Raw genomic sequence first — 24,503 nt, forward strand, 5'->3', positions numbered from 1 at the left:
GCAGAATTTTTCATACTCCTCTCCCAGATTAGCATTCTTTGGGCTCTTTCTTAAAAGCTGTTTTGATCTCTCACAAGCCACCCCTGTAGTGGGTGTCATAGAATTGCTCTGGGTTTGTTTCTTTTGTTTTTGTTTCTGGTGCTCATCTGCCCTGGCACGGTTTCCGTGTTAGAATTTAGGAGAAATATCCCCCTGCAACAGTCAAGGAAGTTAGAATAGTTTCACTTACCAAAAAGCAGAGATAAGTGTTTCCCTACACACTTACCGGTGATATTACTGGGTGAGGCCATTCTGACCAACGGTGGGCACGAAAGGGAAAGAATGTTTATCGAGTGTTTGGTAAGCACATTTTCCACAGGAACCCTGTGAGTATTTGCTCATAGCCTCATTTCACAGACAAGGAAACTAAAGTTCAGGGCGTGTGTACTAGTTCAGCTGGTATCCCTAGGATGTGAAATAGGGTCAGTGTGGCTCCTGAGGCCACAGTTTCCACGGACTGCCTGACCAAGAGTAGTTCAGCATTACTTGCCCGCAGCCAAGTTCCTAGCCGGTGGGCATTTTCCAAGCACTTGCCAGGGAAATAGTTGGGGCCTACACAGCTGCCAGATTCTATGTATTCAAACTCAAGTTGGCGCCCCTGACTTTTCTCTGAACTTCCGTGTTGGCAGAACTGGCCGGCAACCTGAGGTGCTCGACTCTGATTGTCTGCAGATATGGGAGCTCGTGTTCAGACTCTTGTGCCAGCTTCCCTCCAGCCCCATCTGTTTATTTTCATGTATCCTATTCTCACATTCAGGCCATAGGTAATTCATTCCATGTTGGCAAGGGTATCAAGGCCCAGGTACTTTCCAGTTTTCTTTTTCAAAATGGCAAAATGGAGAAATATTTACAGACAACATCAGTTGCCGTAAAGACGTTGGAGGGGATGCCATTCTCCGGGACATAAGAGCCACCTGGCAAAGTCCTCCAGTGCTGTGGTTTCTTTTTTTTTTTACTTTTTCCTAGACCTCAGTTGGCACTTAGCCTCCTTGATGACATTCCTGTTCCTCTTCTTTTTTTCCTGGAAGCCTTTCCCACACAGGTCAAACTTGTGTTCTTTTTAAAAGTAAGTATTTCCTGGTGAACTGCTCCTCGGACGTAGTTCTTCCAGTGACTACACAAAGTAAAATCCACTCTGTTCTCCAAAAGTGCAGCTCACTGTTTCACCCAGATTAGTGGTCCGTTGTCCAGACAGGCCCTCAAGTTTCGTCATTTTTATTGAATAAAGAGACAAAGGAGGAGAAAGCTTGGACCCCCGGTCATTAGGAATTTGTGTAAAGAATAAGTACGAAAGGTGGTTTGTTTTTTATTTATTTTTTTTTTGGTATATGTGGTGTTCATCTGTGGACCAGGCAATATGAACTGATTTTATTTTTAATTTGCTCAATTTTGTTACTGAAGTATAACATACATACAGAAAAGTATACAAATCACAGCTCGATAAATGATCACAAAATGAACATACCTTTATAATCAGTACCCAATCAAGACAGAAAATCCCCAGCACCCTGGAAGCCTCTCTCATCTCTGCTCCCAATCACTACCACCCCCCTCCTCCCCAGGTTAAACAGTATCCTGATTTCTATCATCAGAGTTAACTGATTTTTTTTTTAAAAGCCCTTCAAAGTCTTAATCAAAATCTAACTTGAGGTGAGTGAGTACGGGGGAGTTGGCTTGTTTAAAAAGAACAACTTCCTGCCTTAGTTCAGTTTTATTTGCTGAAGCAAATGCACTAAATAACCTCATCTTTTCTTTTTTTTCTTTTTAATTGTGGGAAAATACACATGACACAAAATTTACCATCTTAACCACTTTACAGTGTACAGTTGGGAAATGTTAAGTATATTCACCCTGTCGTACATCTAATCTCCAGAACTTTTTCATCCTGCAAAACTGAAACTTTGGACCCACTAAACAATAACTCCCCATCTCACCCACCCCATACCCCCATCTTTTCTTTTAAAACGCTTTGAATAACTTGGTCCTGTCCTTAGATAAGCCACTGACATGCTCTGCCATAGTGAATGCAGAAGCTTTCCTCTTCCTTGTGATGACATGATCTTACCACAAATTAGAAGGGTCCTTAAGAAGAAGCCACGGATGCTGGGGGAGGTGGAGGGTGCTTAGTATCAGCTGTGTTCAAATCAGTGTTTTCATCGTTGGCAGAATGGGTGCAGCAGTCAGATAGGTACGACTAAATAACTGTACTCAACACGTTAATGAACTTGGTTAACTGGGGGTTCTTTGTAAAGTGCTACTTGAAGTAGAGTTTATGCAGTCCAGTGAGTCCATTTGGATCGAACCCTGATCCAAAAAAACATTGTCTATGGAGCAATTCCTAGAACTCCAGGGCTTCCAGTTACGGTCTTGTGAAAGCCTGGTGCCTACGGGGATGCTTTTATCTAGAGTGTATGAAGTTAGAAGGGGAGATAAGATCATTATTTGATTAAAAATTTTTTTCTTTGTCTGTGGCATGCAGGATCTTAGCTCCCCAACCAGGGATCAAACCCTCACCCCCTGCAGTGGAATCGCAGCATCCTAACCACTGGACCGCCAGGGAATTCCCCGAGATGGGATCTTTAGAACTTTGTCTCAGGCAGGTGGCACAGAAAGGAAGGACAGAGATGGAGGAGGGAGCTTAGAGGAGGTTGCTGCCATTTTTAAGATCGGTGAGCTTCACATATATTTCACATGCTGAAGGATTAGAAATTGAAATTATAGACAGGAGAGAAGGGATGCTTGAGAGGGCAAGGGCCTTGGCTGGTGGGGGAAGTGTGGACAGGAGAGGGCAGAATCAAGAGCAGAAGTGAAGGCCTTGGCTGCATGGAGGAGAAGGACGTGAAATCAGGAGGGATCTACATTTCAGGCACTTTTGGAGACCTGAGCCTGGGATGGTGTGTCACGTGGGAAGGGGCTGTCAGACAGCTGTGTTAGCCTCTGCTCTATCCCTACATGAGGCGAGGTCACCAGAAAGCAGTGGTCTTGTGCCGTGTTCCCTTCTCTCCCTGTAGACCTGCCCCTCTAGGACTAGGAATTATCATTCTGTTAGTATCGAGGGTAGACATAAGGAACAGACACCTGCATCTTCTGTAAAACCACTTTTGAAGGCACCATTAAAGTAAGTGACATAGAACAACGGGAAGATACTGCAGATTCCCCTTAGAGTTTAATGATAGGAAGACATTTATTTTACCTGGCAGACTAATATGCTTTTCAGGTTTCAGTTCAGTGGATTATGCAGCTGAACGTATTTCCCATTTATGCCTCGACCAAGAAATCCAGGGTAAAATGTTTTGTCATTTGCAGCATCTATCCTTGGCCTGGGTTTTGTAGCACTGCCTTTCCTGTCACTGTCTCCTGCTTCCCACCCTCTACTTCCCTTATATGGCTTTGGTTAGGATATAAATAAATGAATGGAATGAATCTCAGCTCTTGAATTTTGCTCCTAAAGACAATTTAGGATATTTTGTATAGGAGAAAGGGACACTTTTTAAAAAACTTGTATTTAAACAGTTGCGTTTAAAGGAAGGTGTGCTGGGTGAGTGAACCTGATTGGAAAGGTAGGAGTCCAGCTCTGTATAAAGAGACCTGGGCGTAAAGGTGCAGGAGTGTGAGCGTGGTGGCTGTGATGGCTGTGTGATGGCTGTGATGGCAAGGAGAGGAGACGTGTGTGTGTGTGTGTGTGTGGTGAGCGCCTTAACCTAACTCACCTCCTTATTTTCTGAGTCTTCCATTTCCAAAAGGAAACTGCCTAAAGGAGTTGGCTTACGAGTCCTGGCCACGTGAGCAGTTGAGCCCTTTGAGTTTGTTTGTTCACATGTCATCCTTAGGACCTGAATGCCCATAAGAAGCAAGGGATGGCGTTGCTGACTCGAGTGGGTGAGTCGGTCAAGCATGTCACTGGCGGCTACAAGCTGAGGAGTCGGCCTCTTGAGTTTGCAGCCATAGGCGAGTACTTAGACACATTTGCGCTCAAGCTGGGAACCATTGATCGAATAGCCCAGCGGATCATCAAGGAAGAAATAGGTGAGCTCTCTGTCGAGTTCTTGATCAGGCCCAGGGACCACGTTTGCAGAAATGGCATTCATTGTGCCAAGCAGAATCAAAATGCAGAAATGCTGGAGCAGCAGAACCAGGCCACATTTTGCTTATAAAACTAATAAATAAATACAAGGAGCGGGGGAGGTAGTTGTGACCAGAGTAAAATTTTGCACCCCGTCCCTTGCCCTGCATTTCATCCTTGTGTTTGCTTTCCCCATAGCAAACAACCACTCAGCCTCTAGGCTTTTCCACTTTTCTCTCGCTCAACTTCCCTTCATCCATAGCAGTGATCATTTAAAAAATAAACTTAAGTATCTTTTCTGGCAGAAAGATGGTTCAAAATGAGAGCAGTGTTTGCCAAAGTTACGATCCTAATGAGCCTTCAGGCTTGAAATTGACTCACCTGCCTACCCTTGCTTCATTTCAAACCCACTCTTCCTGACCCAGGGAGTTATGAGGCCTTTCTTTAACCTTCCTGGTTGTTGCCACCACTTCCTCCCCACCCCTCTCATGGCCACTTGCTTTTTTGTGTCCCAGAATGTTGGGGCCCTTTGTTTTCTTACACGTGTGTAGGCCAAATAGACCTGAACAGTGTTAATGATCATGCTGGCATGTGATGTGAAACACATAGAGAAGGATTCTCCGGTAGTTGCCATCCATTGGTTACTAAAAAAATGGCAACAACATTTTGTTGTAATGGCAAGAATCCTGGTGACAAATGATAGGCCAGGTTTTTTTGTGGGGGAAATCAAACTACATTTTTCCTTGTTCCCTGTGCTTTAATTCTCCTTTACCTGCTGCTGGTATCCTGTAGGGCCTGCAGGTTTTGGAAATGGCTTTAGGTACCATCTACACCTAAAGATCATGTGGGGTAAATTCTGATGGGACCAAGGTGTTGGGGTGACCCCTGAGTGAGAGAGTGAGTCTGCTTATGTAAGACCACATTTCTTGTATCAAGTGTTTCCTAAAATTCCATTATTTTTCCATTGTGACTGATTTTTTTTTAATTTTTAAAAACACCCCCCCCTAAACCTATATGAAACTCTGCCTCCATTGCCTGTTAAAATATGGCTTCACTGTAGGGGTAGATGAGTAGGTTTCTAGGAAGGTATTTGGTAGATGTAACTCCCACCACTTTCCCCCAAAGGCATTGTGGTCCCCATTATCCAGAGGCATGACATTCCTATTATGGAGTAGAGTTGATTGATGTTATAGTGTTAGCTGTAGTATCAGCTTTTGGAGATTAAAAAAATTGGTTATAAACAGTGTTGTGTTTAAGGGAAAGCATACTCAGAGAGCTCTTGGCTGCATTGGTTATTGAGGCAGTAATACCAGTGATTGCTACCTAGCCAGATCTTAATTGGTTTCTCTTTTTCCTTTAGAGTACCTTGTAGAGCTGAGAGAATATGGGCCTGTGTACTCCACATGGAGTGCATTAGAGGGGGAGCTGGCTGAGCCCCTGGAGGGTGTGTCAGCCTGCATCGGCAACTGCTCTACAGCCTTGGAAGAGCTGACAGAGGACATGACAGAAGACTTTCTACCTGTGCTCAGGGAATATATTTTATACTCTGACTCCATGAAGGTAAGCTGACTCACTTCTTGTGTACTTAGGTACTTCCTTTGTTGTAGTCATTAATCAAAAAGTAATTGATTCTTGCCTATTTGCATGTGGTACAGATTTCCTTCTTCCTGGGTGGGCAGGATCAGACATGTGGACTGACCTCATGGACATGTAAAAAGAACACATGGTGAACCAAGTATGTGAATTAAATGAAAGAAAAAAAGTTTGGAAGAGATTCTTATTAGTGTTCTCTGAGAGTTTGAGATATAGCATCTGCTGATTAAGAACAGTATGTTGTGGAAAAAGAACAATTGGATAATTAGAGCTCTTGGAGGTTAAAATATGATTGCTGAAATAAAATTGAAAAGTAAAGTTGGAAGATGAGGTTGAGGAAATCTTGGAAAGTAAAACAAATTTTAAAAGTAGTTGGAGAGAGGGCAGACAGCAGAAGCAAGAAGAAGAACTACAGTCCTGTAGCCTGTGGAATGAAAACCACATTCACAGAAAGACAGATAAAATGAAAAGGCAGAGGACTATGTACCAGATGAAGGAACAAGATAAAACCCCAAAACAACAAATGAAGTGGAGATAGGCAACCTTCCAGAAAAAGAATTTAGAATAATGAGAGTGAAGATGATCCAGGACCTCAGAAACAGAATGGAGGCAAAGATGGAGAAGATGCAAGAAATGTTTAACAAAGACCTAGAAGAATTAAAGAACAAACAAACAGAGATGAACAATAGAATAACTGAAATGAAACATACACTAGAAGGGATCAATAGCAGAGTAACTGAGGCAGAAGAACGGATAAGTGACCTGGAAGACAGAATGATGGAGTTCACTGCTGTGGAACAGAATAAAGAAAAAAGAATGAAAAGAAATGAAGACAGCCTAGGAGACCTCTGGGACAACATTAAACACACCACATTCGCATTATAGGGGTCCCAGAAGAGAGAAGAGAGAGAGAAAGGACCTGAGAAAATATTTGAAAAGATTATAGTCGAAAACTTCCCTAACATGGGAAGGGAAATAGCCACCCAAGTCCAGGAAACGCAGAGAGTCCCATACAGGATAAACCCAGAGAGAAACATGCCAAGACACATAGTAATCAAATGGACAAAAATTAAAGACAAAAATTATTAAAAGCAACAAGGGAAATACAACAAATAACATACAAGAGAACTCCCATAAGGTTAACAGCTGATTTCTCAGCAGAAACACTACAAACCAGAAGGGAGTGGCACAGTGTATTTAGAGTGATGAAAGGGAAGAACCTACAACCAAGAATACTCTACCTGGCAAGGATCTCATTCAGATTTGTCAGAGAAATCAAAGGCTTTATAGGCAAGCAAAAGCTAAGAGAATTCACCACCACCAAACCAGCTCTACAACAGATGTTAAAGGAACTTCTCTAAGTGGGAAACACAAGAGAAGAAAAGGACCTACAAAAACAAACCCAAAACAATTTAGAAAATGGTCATAGGAACATACATATCGATAATTACCTTAAACGTGAATGGATTAAATGCTCCAACCAAAAGACACAGGCTTGCTGAATGGATACAAAAACAAGACCCACATATATGTTGTCTACAAGAGACCCACTTCAGACCTAAGGAGACATACAGACTGAAAGTGAGGGGATGGAAAAATATATTCCATGCAAAAGAAAGCTGGAGTAGCAATACTCATATCAGATAAAATACACTTTAAAATAAAGAATGTTACAAGAGACAAGGAAGGACACTACATAACGATCAAGGGATCAATCCAAGAAGAAGATATAACAGGTATAAATATATATGCACCCAACATGGGAGCACCTCAATACCTAAGGCAACTGCTAACAGCTATAAAAGAGGAAATTGACAGCAACACAATAATAGTGGGGGACTTTAACACCTCACTTACACCAATGTACAGATCATCCAGACAGAAAATTAATAAGGAAGCACAAGGTTTAAATGACACAACAAACCAGATAGATTTAATTGATATTTATAGGACATTCTATCCGAAAACAGCAGATTACACTTTCTTCTCAAGTGCACACAGAACATTCACCAGGATAGATCACATCTTGGGTCACAAATCAAAACTCAGTAAATTTAAGAAAACTGAAATCATATCAAGCATCGTTTCTGACCACAACGCTGTGAGATCAGAAATAAATTATAGGGAAAAAAATGTAAAAAACACAAACACATGGAGGATAAACAATATGTTACTGAATAACCAAGAGATCACTGAAGAAATCAAAGAGGAAATCAAAAAATACCTAGAAACAAATGACAATGAAAACATGACGATCCAAAACCTATGGGATGCAGCAAAAGCAGTTCTAAGAGGGAAGTTTACAGCAATACAGTCCTACCTCAAAAAGCAAGAAAAATCTCAAACAATCTAACCTTACACCTAAAGGAACTAGACAAAGAAGAACAAACAAATCCCAAAGTTAGTAGAAGGAAAGAAATCATAAAGATCAGAGCAGAAATAAATGAAATAGAAACAAAGAAAACAGTAGCAAAGATCAATAAAATTAAAAGCTGGTTCTTTGAGAAGATAAACAAAATTGATAAACCTTTTAGCCAGACTCTTCAAGAAAAAGAGGGAGAGGACTCAAATCAATAAAATTAGAAATGAAAAAGGAGAAGTTACAACAGACACCGCAGAAATACAAAGCATCCTAAGAGACTACTACAAACAACTCTATGCCAGTAAAATGGACAGCTTGGAAGAAATGGACAAATTCTTAGAAAGGTATAGCCTTCCAAGACTGAACCAGGAAGAAATAGAAAATATGAACAGACCAATCACAAGCAATGAAATAGAAACTGTGGTTAAAAATCTTCCAACAAACAAAAGGCCAGGACCAGATGGCTTCACAGGTGAATTCTATCAAACATTTAGAGAAGAGTTAACACCCATCCTTCTCAAACTCTTCCAAAAAATTGCAGAGGAAGGAACACTCCCAAACTCATTCTACGAGGCCACCATCACCCTGATACCAAAACCAGACAAAAATACTGCAAAAAAAGAAAATTACAGACCAATATCACTGATGAATATAGATGCAAAAATCCTCGACAAAATACTAGCAAACACAATCCAACAACACATTAAAAGGATCATACACCATGATCAAGTGGGATTTATCCCAGGGATGCAAGGATTCTTCAATATACGCAAATCAATCAATGTGATACGCCATATTAACAAATTGAAGAATAAAAACCATATGATCATCTCAATAGATGCAGAAAAAGCTTTTGACAAAATTCAATACCCATTTATGATAAAACCTATCCAGAGGCTGGGCATAAAGGGAACCTACCTCAACATAATAAAGGCCATATATGACAAACCCACAGTAAACATCATTCTCAGGGGTGAAAACTGAAAGCATTTCCTCTAAGATCAGGAACGAGACAAGGATGTCCACCCTCTCCACTTTTATTCAACATCGTTTTGGAAGTCCTAGCCACAGCAATCAGAGAAGAAAAAGAAATAAAAGGAATCCAAATTAGAAAAGAAGAAGTAAAACTGTCACTGTTTGCAGATGACATGATTTTATACATAGATAATCCTAAAGATGCCACCAGAAAACTACTAGAGCTAATCAATGAATTTGGTAAAGTTGCAGGACACAAAATTAATGCACAGAAATCTCTTGCATTCCTATACACTAACAACGGAAGATCAGAAAGAGAAATTAAGGAAACGATCCCATTCACCACTGCACCAAAGAGAATAAAATACCTAGGAATAAACCTACCTAAGGAGGTAAAAGACCTGTACTCAGAAAACTATAAGACACTGATGAAAGAAATCAAAGATGACACAAATAGATGGAGAGATACACCATGTTCTTGGATTGGAAGAATCAATATCGTGAAAATGACTATACTACCCAAAGCAATCTACAGATTCAGTGCCATCCCTATCAAATTACCAATGGCATTTTTTACAGAACTAGAACAAAAAATCTTAAAATTTGTATGGAGACACAGAAGACCCCAAATAGCCAATCCTGAGGGAAAAAAATGGAGCTGGAGGAATCAGACTCCCTGACTTCAGACTATACTACAAAGCTATAGTAATCAAGACAGTACGGTACTAGCACAAAAACAGAAATATAAATCAATGGAACAGGATAGAAAGCCCAGAGATAAACCCACGCAGCTGTGGTCACCTAATCTATGACAAAGAAGGCAAGGATATAAAATAGAGAAAAGATAGTCTCTTCAATAAGTGGTGCTGGGAAAACTGGACAGCTATATGTAAAAGAATGAAATTAGAACACTCCCGAACACCATACACAAAAGTAAACTCAAAATGGATTAAAGTCTTACCTAAATGTAAGACTGGACACTATAAAACTCTTAGAGGAAAACATAGGAAGAACACTCTTTGACATAAATCACAGCAAGATCTTTTTTGACCCACCTCTTAGAGTAATGGAAATAAAAACAAAAATAAACAAATGGGACCTAATGAAACTTAAAAGCTTTTGCACAGCAAAGGAAACTGTAAACAAGATGAAAAGACAACCCTCATAATGGGAGAAAATATTTGCAAATGAATCAGTGGACAAAGGATTAATCTCCAAAATATATAAACAGCTCATGCTGCTCAGAATCAAAAAAACAACGCAATCCAAAAATGGACAGAAGACCTAAATAGACATTTCTCCAAAGAAGACACACAGATGGCCAAGAGGCACATGAAAAGCTGCTCAACACCACTAATTATTAGAGAAATGCAAGTCAAAACCACAATGAGATATCACCTCACACTGGTTAGAATGGGCATCATCAGAAAACATACAAACAGTAAATGCTGGAGAGGGTGTGGAGAAAAGGGAACCCTCTTGAACTGTTGGTGGGAATGTAAATTGATACAGCCACTATGGAGAACAGTATGGAGGTTCCTTAAAAAACTAAAAATAGAATTACCATATGACGCAGCAATCACACTACTGGGCATATACCCAGAGAAAAACCATAATTCAAAAAGACACATGCATCCCAGTGCTCACTGCAGCACTATTTACAATAGCTAGGTCATGGAAGCAACCTTAATGCCCATCGACAGACGAATGGATAAAGAAGATGCGGTACATAAATACAATGGCATATTACTCAGACACTGGGTCATTTGTAGATATGTGGATGGACCTAGAGGCTGTCATACAGAGTGAAGTAAGTCAGAAAGAGACAAACAAATATTGTATATTAATGCATATATGTGGAATCTAGAAAAATAGTACAGATGAACTGGTTTGCAAGGCAGAGATAGAGACACAGATGTAGAGAACAAACATATGGACACCAGGCTTCCCTGGTGGCGCAGTGGTTAAGAATCCGCCTGCCAATGCAGGGGACACGGGTTTGAGCCCTGGTCTGGGAAGATTCCACATGCTGTGGAGCAGCTAAGCCCGTGCACCACAACTACTGAACCTGCGCTCTAGAGCCCGCGAGCCACAACTACTGAGCCCGCAAGCCACAACTACTGAAGCCCGTGGTCCTAGAGCCTGTGCTCCACAACAAGAGAAGCCACCTCAATGAGAAGCCTGCGCACTGCAACGAAGAATAGCCCCTGCTCGCTGCAACTAGAGAAAGCACATGCGTAGCAACGAAGACCCACAGCAGCCAAAAATAAATAAAATAAATAAATTTATATAAAAAAAAATTGTATGGACACCATGGGGGGAAAGCGGGGGCGGGTGGTGGTGGTGGTGTGATGAACTGGGAGATTGGGATTGACATATATACACTACTATGTATAAAATAAATAACTAATAAGAACCTGCTGTATAAAAAATAAAAAATAAAAGTAGTTGGAAAGTAGAACAAAAATGTAAAAATACTGAAAATGTGAAAGAATGATAAGAGGCGTGAAGGGTTAATCTCAGAAGTTCAGCATCCAACTGATAGGAGTTCCTGATTGAGAGAACAGAGAAAACTGAGGGAAGGAAATTATGAAAGAAATAATACAAGAAAATCTCCCTAAACTGAAGGCCGTGACAGGTTAATTACCCAGCAAAAGGAATGGACAGAGAACCAACGCAAAGCATATCATTGTAAAATTTTAGAACAAAAGTGGTAAGGATCAAATGCATTAATGTCCACGTTAGAAACTGCCCCAGCCTGCACTTAGACTAGTTGGAGAGCATAGCTTCTGGGTACTACTATGATTGTAGACAAGGTTCATCTTGTCTAACTTGCTCATTTTATAGATGAAGAAGCAGAGCCCCATGGATAAATCTTTTCTCTGTTCCATGGCCCCAATTCTAATGAGCAGCCACCTTATATTTGTGTCTTTACTGTTGGCGAGAGAAACTGGATCAGTTCCTGCCGTTCAAAGCTGAGGCTCAAGTTATCTCTCTCTAAGTATAATTGTGGCCAGGTACATTCTGTTCCCTTTGGAGGCAGAGAGAAAGCACAGAAAAAGGAGGGTCGTTATCAGGCCATGTGGAACAGATGAATAATGTTCAGTGAACAATGAGGACAGCTTGTACAGGAAAGATGGTTGAAGATGTGTATTCCAAGGTTGCTACGGAGTGAACAGTGCTTGAGAGAGAGGGGTACCAAAGTTACCCTCAGGCTCAGGACTCAAGTTAAACACACTGTAGACATCTGCAGGTGAGTCCTTCTATGGGCTCACATCCTATACACAATGTGTGTGTAAAATGTAATTATGATAGTAATGGGCTAAGAGAGAACACGTTAGAGTCTTTAGCAAAGTTCTGGCAGTGCCTTTTGAGTAGTGGCATCACTATGACCAGGCTAAGAGTTGGAGAATTTTTATTTAAGAAGGTTAGGGCCGGGCCCTATACTTCATATCCCACACTGCCTCATTCATAGAAGGTAGTTGGCAGTGTGGTACATTTAGAACATTTACAGATATATAACTATTGTATGTCATGTATCTTTTTTTTTAACTTTTGATTTTATATTGGAGTGTAGTTGATTAACAGTGTTGTGATAGTTTCAGGTGTACAGCAAAGTGATTCAGTTATACATATACCTGTATCTATTCTTTTTCAAAGCATAGGGAACTCTGCTCATTGTTATTATGTATCTTGTTATTTTTAAGAGAGTTTTATCTGCAAGTCAAAGAGCATGCTTATCTCAGAGGTCTTGGTGATGACTAGTGAGGTGAGAGTCAGAAGAGTGGGTGATAAGGTAAAGGCCAGTGTGAGTGGGGCCAGTTGAGCAAGGGAGCAGGTGGCAGGTGGGGAGGTCAAAGAGATAAGTAAAGGCCAGGACATACGGTATTATCTTAAAGGCCATGGTTGGTAAGCATCTGGATTTTGTTCTTAGGAATAAAAGAGAAGCCAGTTAGTTTCCTGCAGGGAAATGACGGGATACAGTTTTCACTTTAAGAAGACAGCTAGTGCTGCAGTATGGAGAATGGGTTGTTGGGCGGGGGGCAGGGAGAGGAGGTCCGGAGACCGTTAGGAGACTGTTGCGAGGAGCCAGGTGGCAGATAACTGAGGTGGTGGAGCTTGGAGAAGTGGGTGGATTTGGGGTATATTTTGTATGAAGGGCCAACTAGACTTGCTGCTGTATTAATGTGAAGTGAGAAATGGAGGAACTGAGGATGACTCCTGGGTATTTGGCTTCAGCAGCTGTGTTGATAGTGGTCCTGTTTAGCGAGATGGGGAAGTTTGGGGTGGAACAGATTGGGGAGTTGGGAATCAGGTTGTATTGGCCATATTCAGTTAAGAAAATGCCTGTTAGTCATTAAAGTAGTGATGTCATGGCAGCTGGTTATGAGTTTAGAGTGGGAATAGAAATTTGGGAGTCATTTCTGTGTAGATGGCATTTAAATCTACAAGAGTCGGGGAGATTATCTGGTGAGATGAGATCGAGGTAAATAGTCCAGGACTGCTTCCTGAGGCATTGGCAATATTTAGTGGTCTAGCACCTAATTAGGGGGTGGAACAAGTAGGAAAGGAGCCTGAGAAGGAATGGTCAGTGTAGTAGGAGAAAAAGAGTAGAGGATGACCTTAGGGAAACCAAGAGAAATGTTTTTAGAAAGAGCGTGATAAACGGTGGCCGTCGGATTTAATAAGATGGAAGTCACTGCTGATCGTGATGAGAGGGGTAAGATGTGGATGCAGAAGTTTGGGTTTGAGGACAGTTTGAGTTGGAGATAAATACTTTGAGCAACGTTCCAGGATTGCTGTTTTCAAATGCTGGTTATTTAATTGCCGGATGGTTTCTTCAGCCTGCCCACCTTTTCTCCTCAGAGGCCACAAGGTGGAGCTAATGAGTCGAGTGACTAGTCAGTGCTTTAGGTTGCCCGCTTCTGGTGCCTTTCAAAAACCAAAAAGGAGATTTTCGGGAAGATTGCTTTGGGGGAGAAAAGTCCTCCTTCCTAAACAAAAGTGGTTATAGACTGAGGGCCTGATTTCTTGAAAATGTGAAGAATCAGGATGTAGAAATGTACATGATGAGCTCAAATGTTTTTAAAAATTAGAAAAGTGTAAAAATTAAAACTCTGAGATTCTGAGTTAGGGCAGACTGGATACATGTTGAAACTTCCTCTTTTTCATGAAACCAAAATGACACTAGAATGATTTTTTTTTTAAAGGTATGCTTCTGCAAAGACAAAGAGCAGCAGGAAGGGAAACAATAGCAGTACAGTTAGGAACTAAAAGCAAATTGAGAGGTGACAGGGACTCAGGTGACTCAAAGCCGCCTAGGCTGACGGTGGGGAAGGACTAAGAAGCCACCTGGTTTACACCGGGGACTCCTTCAAAATGGTCAAGAATTGCCAGCACCAAGTACCTCGGGACTGAGGGAAAGATGGAGCAAAAGAGAAGGATTAGTCAGGGGTCTGTTTCAGAAGCAGTTAGAGCTTCCGATTCTGTCCTCCCTCCTCACACAGGGGCCACTATCGCTTCGCCACTCGGGCAGAGCTGGAGGGTGATAAAAAAAATAGAGGGTCTCTGGACCGAGAGACGCAAGGCATAGTTGAGGGTGGGGGCTAAGATCCTAAAATCTAAAGCAAAAGGTTACTGAAAGTTGAGATTCTTAGTCGTCTTCCTCTGCTTGGCTCTCAGCCTTATACCTTCCCTGCAAGCATTAGAAGAGCCTTTTAGAAAAATCTAAACAGGTTGGGAGAAGAGAGTAGAATATACTGATATTGAGAGGGATGGGGGAATCTTCAGTGAAATGACCCAGCAGAGTCCCTGTAGAGAACTGTCAGCCAGACCTCGAAGTCACAGAGCTTTCAACCAGTTTTTTAGTGTTTCCCTCTTAGGTGAGTGTGCAGATAAGGGTCGCCAGATATTTAAGGGAAGGTTCTAATATGAGTATCAAGTAAATACAAAGAAGGAAAAACATAAAGCATCATTGAGGGAGAAGAAAATTTCCAGAAGAAAATCAGTATCTTCAGAAAGAGAAGAGATGTCACAGCCATAAAACAAGCATTTTTTAAAATCCAGAGAATAAACAAAGAGCTCATGGAAATGAAGATCATGATAGAAATGAAAAAAAAATCAATAGAAGAGCTAGCAGAAAAAGTTAAGGAAATCACTTTAAAGTGAAACAAAAAGACAGATGGAGGATTGGAGAGAAAAAGAATATAAAAATGAGAGGGCCAGACCAAAATATTTCAGATACCCAACATCTGAAAAACAGAAGTGCCAGGAAGAGACACAGAGAAATGGGGAGCATCAAAGGAGTCATTCAAGAGAAAAGACTAAAAATAAAGACAAAACGTGTTACTGGTTGTGCCTGAAAGATGAGATTGTGGGTGCTTTTTCCCCCCTCCTCTACCTTTTTCTTTATTTTCCAAATTTTCTGTAAGAAGTATTTTTTAAAACTAAGGCAAGATGTGTGGTTTTAGTATTACCAACATTGCCCTAGAAAATTTAACTCACAGGTTGTCTGTCATCAAAGAATGAATATGTAAAAAGAGCATGTTGAATGGGGCAACCTAAGTTCAGTCATTTAATCAGAAATTATGTCATCAGGACCAAGTTCAGACAAATTTTCCTCCCCATAGGAAAATGCTCTCCTAGAGGGGCACCCAAAGACAGGCCATAGGGCTCTGTCGTGTGTCAGATTTCTTTTTAAATTGTTATAAATTTTAAAAATTGAAGTATATTTGACATATAGTATTAGTTTCATGTGTACAACATAATGATTCCACATTTGTATATGTTGCAAAACAATCACCAAAATAACTTTATTTACCCTCTGTCACTTTACAAAGTTAGTACAGTGTTATTGACTGTATTCTCCATGCTATACAGTACATCCCCATGACTTACTTATTTTATTTATTTTTATTTTTTAAATTTTATTTATTTTTGGCTGCATTGGGTCTTTGTTGCTGCGCATGGGCTTTCTCTAGTTGTGGTGAGCAGGGGCTACTCTTTGTTGCAGTGCGCGGGCTTCTCATTGAAGTGGCTTCTCTAGTTGCGGAGCACGGGTTCTAGTTGTGCAGGCTTCAGTAGTTGCAGCATGCAGGCTCAGTAGTTGTGGCACACGGGCCTTAGAGCGTGCAGGCTTCAGTAGTTGTGCCTCGCGGTCTCTAGAGCACAGGCTCAGTAGTTGTGGCACACGGGCTTAGTGGCTTCGCGGCATGTGGGATCTTCCCAGACCAGGTATTGAACCCGTGTCCCCTGCATTGGCAGGCGGATTCTTAACCGCTGCGCCACCAGGGAAGTCCACTTACTTATTTTTTTACCTGGAAGTTTGTACCTCTTGATACCCTTCACCCATTTTGTAACCCTCCTAACCCTTCTTCCCTCTGGCAACCACCGATCTTTTCTCTGTATCTGTGAGTCTGGGTTTTGTTTGGTTTTGGGTGTTTGATTTTTATTCTCATTTGAGCTTCTTTATTACGGAACACTCATTATTCTACACAAATTCCTCCTGGGTCTTTTGGGCTGTCAGCCCTTGGCGCACCAGAATACAAGCCATTCTGTACTGTCAACCCTGCATCCTAATGTCCCTCTTACAAAAAGATTTGAAGCTTAAAAACCTTCCGGACCTGCGGAGGCTTTTTGGTAGCTGCTGACCATTTGCATTGGGGCTGTTTTTGGCTGCTCTCTCCTCCTCCACCTCCTCCACGTTTGTGAGCCGACAGCCTCCTCGAGGGGAGACATGAGCATGAGCTCTGGGGGTGGAGACTTTACTGTTTCCTGGATGTTGGGCTTTCCTGTTGATACTGACCGTTGTGGCACGTTCTTGGAGAAAATCCAGTGCAGATGTTGAGAGCCAAAACACAGAATGTATCTATGATTGAACTTCCAAACACTTTTGTTTAATGGCTGTTATTAGTTTGTAAAGTAAACATTTTGGATGACAGGTGTTATGTTTCCATTGCTTAACTTTTTTATTATGGAAAAATTCAAACATATCCAAAAGTAGAGTGGAAGTATAACCGTCCCCCACGTACCCATCAGCCGGCTGCAGCGGTCGCCCACTCACGGTCCGTCTTGTTCTAGCTCTCCTCCCCCCGCTCCCAGCCCCCGCCCTCTGGGTTATTTTAAAGCAAATCCCAGGCATCACATCACTTCATACAAAAATACATATCTCTGAAATGCAAACATTCTTTTAAAAAAGAAAAAGGACCACATTATTATCACACCTAAACAGATTTTTTCCCTTAATATTTCCTCAAATATCCAGTTAGTGTTCAATTTCCCCAGTTGTCTCAGACACTGTTTTTTATAGTTTTTTCCCAAATTGGGATATAAATAAAATCCATACATTGCTTGATATGTTTTTAAAATATTTTAAGAATCCCTCCCCCTCTGTTTTTCCTTGCAGTTTATTTATTAAAGAAACAAGTCATTTTTTTTCCTCTGCATTTGAAAAGAAGGGTAGTGAAGTTCCAGATTACTAGGATCATTTTGAAATTGTGATGAAATGCTCTACATTAAAAAAAATATATAGCGTTTGAGAGAAATGTATTCCATGTCTCTAATTAAAAGTCACCTCTCGGGCTTCCCTGGTGGCGCAGTGGTTGATAATCCACCTGCCAATGCAGGGGACCGGGTTTGTGCCCTGGTCAGGGAAGATCCCACATGCCACGGAGCGGCTAAGCCCGTGCGCCACAACTACTGAGCCTGCCCTCTAGAGCCCATGTGTCACAACTAATGAAGCCCTCGCACGTAGAGCCTGTGCTCCGCAGTGGGAGAGGCCACTGCAATGAGAAGCCCGCACACCACAACGAGGAGCAGCCCCCGCTCGCTGCAGCTGGGGAAAGCCCGTGTGCAGTAACGAAGACCCAACTCAGCCAAAAATAAATAAAAGAAAAGAAATTTATTAAAAAAAAAAAAAGTCACCTCTCATTGAGGTCCTCCCTGGCCACCCAGTGTACAGTTCTCCATCTCCCAAACCCTCAGTGCTTTACATTCTCCTTTCCTATTTTATTTTTCCTCCTGGACACCTAGCACTACCTTACACGCGCTGTATTGTTATATTTTACTTGTGTATTATCTGCCTCCCCTCTAGAATGTAAGCTCCAGGTAGGCAGGGGTTTTGTGTGTTTTGCTCTGTGCTGTATCCCCAGCACTTGGGTAAGTGAATGAAGGAACGTTAAGGCAAGGCAGAAACAGGGTGAGGATGGCTGTGGAGAGCAGGGGCAGAGGCATGCAGAGTGGACGCAAGCATCTCCATGCCCTTCACCTTGTTGATTTCTGGTATCCACTAGAATCAGAGATCCCTACAGATCTCTGTGAGAAGCTCAGATGGTAAATGTCTTTTGCTTGTCACTCAGTGATAGAGGAACCTCTCTGCAGACGCTGACACAGTATTTTGGCCCTTTCACTCCATTGTAGGCTCAGGTCCCCTCAACCACAGGCTAGTGTGGCCAGGTTTATCGGCAGAATCTGTGCTGTTTTGAGTGGGAGGCTAGTCCCTACAGACATTTAGGGGTCTGCCCTGCACAGCCATCCTCACCCTGTTTCTGCCTTGCCTTAACGTTCCTTCATTCACTTACCCAAGTGCCGGGGATACAGCAGAGAGCAAAACACACACAGCTGTGCTGTGTTCCAAGGTATTGTTTTAAGAGCATTTCTAGCTTTGGTTGTGAGGTTCTTGCCACACTGACAGGGGTGTGTCACTGGAACAACTCATCCTTGTTCCTGGAACCCTGCTCCTAGCCTGGATGTGCGCTTTCCCAGTAAGATGTGCGGCGTCCTGTGAAGGGAGTCCGTGGCACGGATTCTAGGTGCCCCCGCCCCTGGCCCCGAGGGACCCATCTTTGTGTCTCCATGGAGAGCAGCTAGTGCTGATACCAGACCAGGAGATTTAGAATGCTTTCGGCTCTGTGAAATCCAGAAGGGACGCCTGTTTTTTTGTTCTATTTTTTTTACTGTATTGATTTGTTCTGTCCAATATGGCAGCCCCTTGCCATAGGTGGCTATTTCAGTTTAAATATTTATTTATTTATTTTATTTTATTTTTGGCTGCGTCGGGTCTTAGTTGCGGCGTGCGGGCTTCTCTCTAGTTGTGGCGTGCAGGCTCCAGAGCGTGTGGGCTCAGTAGTTGTGGCGCACAGGTTCCAGAGCGCACGGGCTCGGTAGTTGCAGCATGCAGCCTCACTCATTGTGGCGCACGGGCTCAGTAGTTGTGGCCTGTGGGCTTAGTTGCCCCGCGGCCTGTGGGATCTTAGTTCCCCGACCAGGGATCGAACCCACATCCCCTGCATTGGAAGGCAGATTCTTAACCACTGGACCACCAGGGAAGTCCTGTTATTTCAGTTTAATCAAATTAGGTAAAATTAATAAAAATTTAAATCCAGTTCCTCAGTCACACCAGCCACACTTCAAGAGCTCAGTCGGCACGTGGGACTGGCAGCCACTGTACTGGATAGTGCAGATCATGGAACGTTTCCATCACAACACGGAGTTCCGTGAACAGCACCATCAGTGTTCCTGCTCAGAGGCTGACGAGTGTGGGGAGGTAACTTCAGAGCACCGAAGAGAATGCTGAGTGACAAACAGTGAAAAGGGAAGCTATTGCAAGTTTTACTTCATGTCCTTCTTGTGGTGAAACACTTCTCCAAGTAAATACTTAGGGGAGACTTGAGGTTCCCCATGCTGACGCCTTCCATTAGAAGGTTGTCCCCAGAGCGTTCTCAGTGGTTCAGTCACTCGTCACCTTTTAGCACGTGCTAGGGACACAAGGTGTCCACTTCTTTAGCCAAGGAATGGCTCCTTCCTGCCCGGACTCCATGCTCTGCCAGAGAACGTGAGATTCGAAGCTCTCATAGCAGTTTGTGTCTTCTGAGTTAGTGGCAAAGAAAGTTCTTATTACTCTGGGTTTGTCACTTGTGGTTCTACTAAAAGAAGAAAAAAGAAACCCTGGGATGAAACCGATACTTTTCTAGAAGGTCGACCGAAAGCTTTTCTGTTCTACCTGGTGAGGTCATAGCGGCAGAGCCAGGAGCGGATGAGGCGAGGGAGGCGCCCAGGGCACAGATTTAGGGAAACACACTCAGGTGCCAACCTTGAACTTGCACAGGGCCCAAGACTGAGTGTCTCCTTAAATTTTGCATCCTGGGTGCCTGGCTTGCCTCCACCTAGTCCCACCCAGGCTGGCTCCCGAGCCCCGTCACCGCTCACTCTGGCAGGCTCGCCGCATGGTTGCAGGGCTTCTGGCCTCGTCCGTGGCTCTTTGAGCACAAGCAGCCTCCTACCGTGTCTGAACCTCTCCCTTAGCTGGAACCCCTCAGATACGAGCTGTATCTCTTTGCTCTTTGCATACCCGGCCCAGAGTGGAGGACAGATAAGTAGCTAATAATGATCAATGAGCAAATCAGTCCACCAGGGGTCAACTCAGTGAATTAAAGAGACAAGAACTCTCGTGACTTAGACTTTCTCATTAACGGTTCAGAGAACGTCCCGCCTTGTCACCTGCCAGGCTCCACGTCTTGGCACAGCTGAGTTCTCCCTGTGCACAGGGAGGCCGAGAGTCCTCTCGTGCGCATGCCTGCTGGTGGGCACCGCTCCCCCTACCTCGCCCTTTCCCGGGCTTCTGTCGCTTTCAGCGTCAGGCTGAGTTACCGTGCTAGAAAGCTCCGTCTCTGGGCGCGGTTCTCCCTCTCTCCCTCCTCCACCCCTGCTGCCTCCAGAGCCCGTGTCCTGCTGCAGCCAGACCGTCCTAGGAGCACGTGGCTGGCTGGGGCCATGATTCAGGGGGGACGGGGTACAGAAGCAACAGCTGTGTTCACGCTGCCCTTTCTCCCTCCCACAGAGCGTGCTGAAGAAAAGGGACCAAGTGCAAGCCGAGTACGAAGCCAAACTGGAAGCTGTGGCTCTGAGGAAGGAAGAGCGGCCCAAGGTCAGGGGAACCCCCCACCCCCCAGGGCGGGCGGGCTGCTCCGGGCTTCCGGCAGTGATGCCCCACGGATGACGAGTGAATTCGTGTCCCTAGATCCATACGACCAAGATGGTCAGTGCTAGCTGGGCGGGGCTGATGCTGTTCTTTTCCTCTTTTTGCTCCCTTTTATGTCTAATGTACATTGGAGGTTGACTTTCCTGCTGTTTCCTGGGTTGTTTTTGTTTTTTTTTTTTTAAGGTTTCCAGCTCTGCCATTCATAGGCAGTTCCTGTCTATGAAATGGGGCTGAGGAGACCGGGGAAGAACAGTCTAGATCAGTGTTCTCAAAAGTGTGATTTGCGGACTGGTCCACAAACTGTAACCAGCCCAGGAGGAGGAAAGCACAGAAGCTGAGAGTGAGCGCTTTTACAGCCCTGTGCGCACAGCTGCCCTCTGTCTTCAGCAGCCCGTCCCGCCGACTGATTCCTAGCTGTCCCTCTGATACTGTGCAACACGGCCTGCTGAGCCCACGTCTCCGTCTCGTTTAAAGGGATGACGTGGAATACTGTATTTCAGAAGCTCACTCTTAACAATCTAGCTTCTAAATATAAGTATAGAAGTCACTCTTCCTGGCTAGGGAGGGAAGGAGAGACAGCAAGTTCTGCCACTAGCCTAGTTTGGAAGCTGAAGATCCGGTATTTAAAAGATGTCACTTAAATAGTTCTGTCAGCATTCGTACCTGCTCAGCACCGAATGCAAGCTTTCTCAGAGGCTGGTTTTGGCATTTAGTGTATGTTCAGCCCTACTGGGGACAGTTCCTTTCCAAAGACAGGAGCTAAAGGTTATGAGTAATAGGCCGAATTAAATGTTGACTCTGCCCTGGATTGCTGGCTGCCTGCAGGTCACACCCACTCTGGGGCAGACGGAGCAGAGGAAACGGCTGTCTCTGGCTCACGCGTTCCACCTGGGAGAGCTCCCGCCTCGTGCTCTACCCTTCTTGCTGGCCGGGGTGACTTCCCTTCTCTTCCCAGGGAGTGCTGAAATCTTCCTGCTGCTGCTGTTCTCACCTCCCTGGAGCATCACTTACCCATATGACTCATTCTCTTGGCCACAGGAGTCCTTACGAGATGGGGAAGGGTTTCTTTCCAGCCAAGGAGACCAACCAGTAGGTCCCGAACACGCCTATACCCTCAGCACACCGTGGGGAGGCGGAGTTTGTCTTCCTCCTCTCTCGTGGGATGCTGAGCCACACCAGACCGAACTTGGCTACTTATTTAGCAGTGGTGACACTTAACAAAACAGGGGCTGTCCCGACCGTGTACCAGTGAGTGGGATCCAACAGTGGGGGCAGCAGAAATTGTGTCTCTGGTTTGGGGTCTGGGGCAGCCGCTACTTTGTTGGGCAAAGGAGGGCTCAGTTGGCAGCCTGTCCAAGTCAACCATGGTTTGGTAGACAGAGCACAGGATTTAGAATCACATGGCCCTGGGTTTGAATCCCAGCTCTGTCCCCCAGCTTGGACTGGTTTGCTCATTAGCCTTTGTGGGATTCGTACGTGTGATTGCTGTGAAGATGGAAAGATCAGCCCACTGTCTGATGTAGTAACAGGTGCTTCATTGGTAGATCCTCTGTTTTCCAAACTAGCTCCTGTTGCCTCTAGTAGGACTGCTGAATGAGAGCTTCGTTTTCTGGGTTTGTTGCCACTTTTTTTTTTTTTTTAAATTATTAAAAATGTTTTTTCTCACTGCACTGTTGGGGGCATTGTTTCCTTGTGTCCCAAAGTGTCCCCTGCTTCTCCACGCCTCCTGAGCGTCTTTCCTCCCTGACCACTCATCAGCAGGGAGAGACCTGTTGTAGGAAATGAGTAGCTTAAGATTTTGCTGTGCTTTGTTTATTGTTTTATGTTTTGAGCTTCACTTTCTAGAGCTGCTGTTGGTGAGAGAAAAGCCAGGGTATCGGGAAGCGGGCCAGGGCTGATTCTCCCCCCAGGACTCAATGAGTTGTACTGTTGGTAACTGTCATGGGAGCAAGATTGCTCACAGGTCCATCTCAGGGCTGCAGGGAAGGAGAGGATTCCCACCGAAAGATGGAGAGTTTTCACAGGGAGGCCCCGGGTCTGGGCATGTTAACAGAAGATCTGAGGGAATCTCGGGGCTGATTTTTGTTTTGAGGTGAAATCTTGAAAAGTTGCTCTGAGGAGTGAGGGAAAGTTGATTTTGTGTGAAGCCATGGAGAGGTCACTTCTCCGTAACCCAGAAGAAGGAAATGGCCTCTTGGGTCTCCGTGTCCCTCACTGGGATTTCACACTGGAGTGGACCTCTGAGGACAGAGGACTGAGGACAGAGGCTCCAGCTGCCGGCCGGCCGGAGAGCCCCGTGGCTGCAGCTCCTCGGCGTGTGCTGAGGGCAGGCAGCGGTGGGGCCTGTAGAGCTGAGGGAAAATGTTTGTATCGCAGAATTTGAAGTTTTGCTTTGTCTTTAGGTTGCTGAAACTCAGCAGACCCCGAGGTGGTTTATTTTCAGGAAGATGGAGCTTTGATTTTGCAAGCTTGGCTTTCCTCACTTTAATTTTGAGGTTGGAGAAATCACAGGCACTCAATAAGGGGGCTGGCTGCCTTCTGCTGCATCTGTCAGGACCACAGACGTGGGGAAATCTGAGAATTTGCCCCTCCTTAGAAGCTTGAAACAAAGCTATTACTAGAAACACAGGGGGGCTGAGGAATGGCATTTAAAACTGGACGGCAGGCATGCACAGTCTATTGTGGACTCATATGAGGGTAGACCATGGGGGGGAAGGTGCACATTTTATTCTGCATTTGACTCTTTTCACATGCTAATATATTCACATGTTGCTGGTTCAAAAAATAAAAAAAGAAGGGATGCCAGGAGAGAATGCTTTATAAAAGGTTAAAAAAGAAAGAAAGAGAGGGACTATTTCAGGCCCTGACCCACTGGTAGCTGGTACTGGCTACGGGGCCAGGTGCAGAGGCTGTTGGGAGTGGGTCGTGTCATGGTGGAGCTGAGGTGTGTGGTGCGGGGCCGGGTTGCTCCTCAGGGTGAGAGCAGGTGAGGAGGGGAAGGAGCCCCTGAGGTCAGCTGGACAGGCCTCTTGAAGGCTGTGGACCTTCAAAGTCTCTTAGACTCACCAGAATGGTTCACATTCTGGAATGGGGAGGATGTGGCAGAGAGCAAGAACTCCAGTTGTGAAGCAGCGGCTAGGAACAGGGAGACTCGTTAATATGGAGCTTCGACAGACCTGAGAGTTTTGCAGGGGTATCTGTTATTTCCAGATACTTTCGACAAGTGAGGAGACACACACCTGATAATTCCCAGTCCTGTCCACGGCGGCTGTGATCTCAGCCTAGCTTAGGAAACCAGACTCATCAGCCACAGAAGGGCAGGACTCTGTCACCTCCCTTACTGGATTCCTACAACAGCCTTCTGTCAATGCGGTTCCCATCTTGCAGATGAGGAACCAGCGCTCAGGGGAGTTACATGACTTACACGCCAGTGCTCACACACGGTGGAGCTGGAATTGGGCCACGGATGTACCTGGTTCCAAAGTGGGAGCCCT

At 44.1% G+C, this 24,503-nt stretch overlaps 1 protein-coding gene across 2 annotated transcripts in view; it reads left to right on the forward strand.

Annotated features, from left to right (window-relative positions):
• Positions 1–24,503, forward strand: part of SNX30 (sorting nexin family member 30) — a 104,016-nt gene that overhangs the window by 68,806 nt on the left and 10,707 nt on the right. For both annotated transcript variants that reach the window (XM_036856178.1, XM_036856179.1), the window contains 3 exons: positions 3,870–4,065; positions 5,463–5,662; positions 20,869–20,955. In XM_036856178.1, coding sequence (XP_036712073.1) covers positions 3,870–4,065; positions 5,463–5,662; positions 20,869–20,955 — 483 coding nt within the window. The remainder of the gene's footprint in view (positions 1–3,869; positions 4,066–5,462; positions 5,663–20,868; positions 20,956–24,503) is intronic.

This window comes from Balaenoptera musculus, chromosome 6, assembly GCF_009873245.2.
Source record: "Balaenoptera musculus isolate JJ_BM4_2016_0621 chromosome 6, mBalMus1.pri.v3, whole genome shotgun sequence".
Taxonomy (NCBI): domain Eukaryota; kingdom Metazoa; phylum Chordata; class Mammalia; order Artiodactyla; family Balaenopteridae; genus Balaenoptera; species Balaenoptera musculus.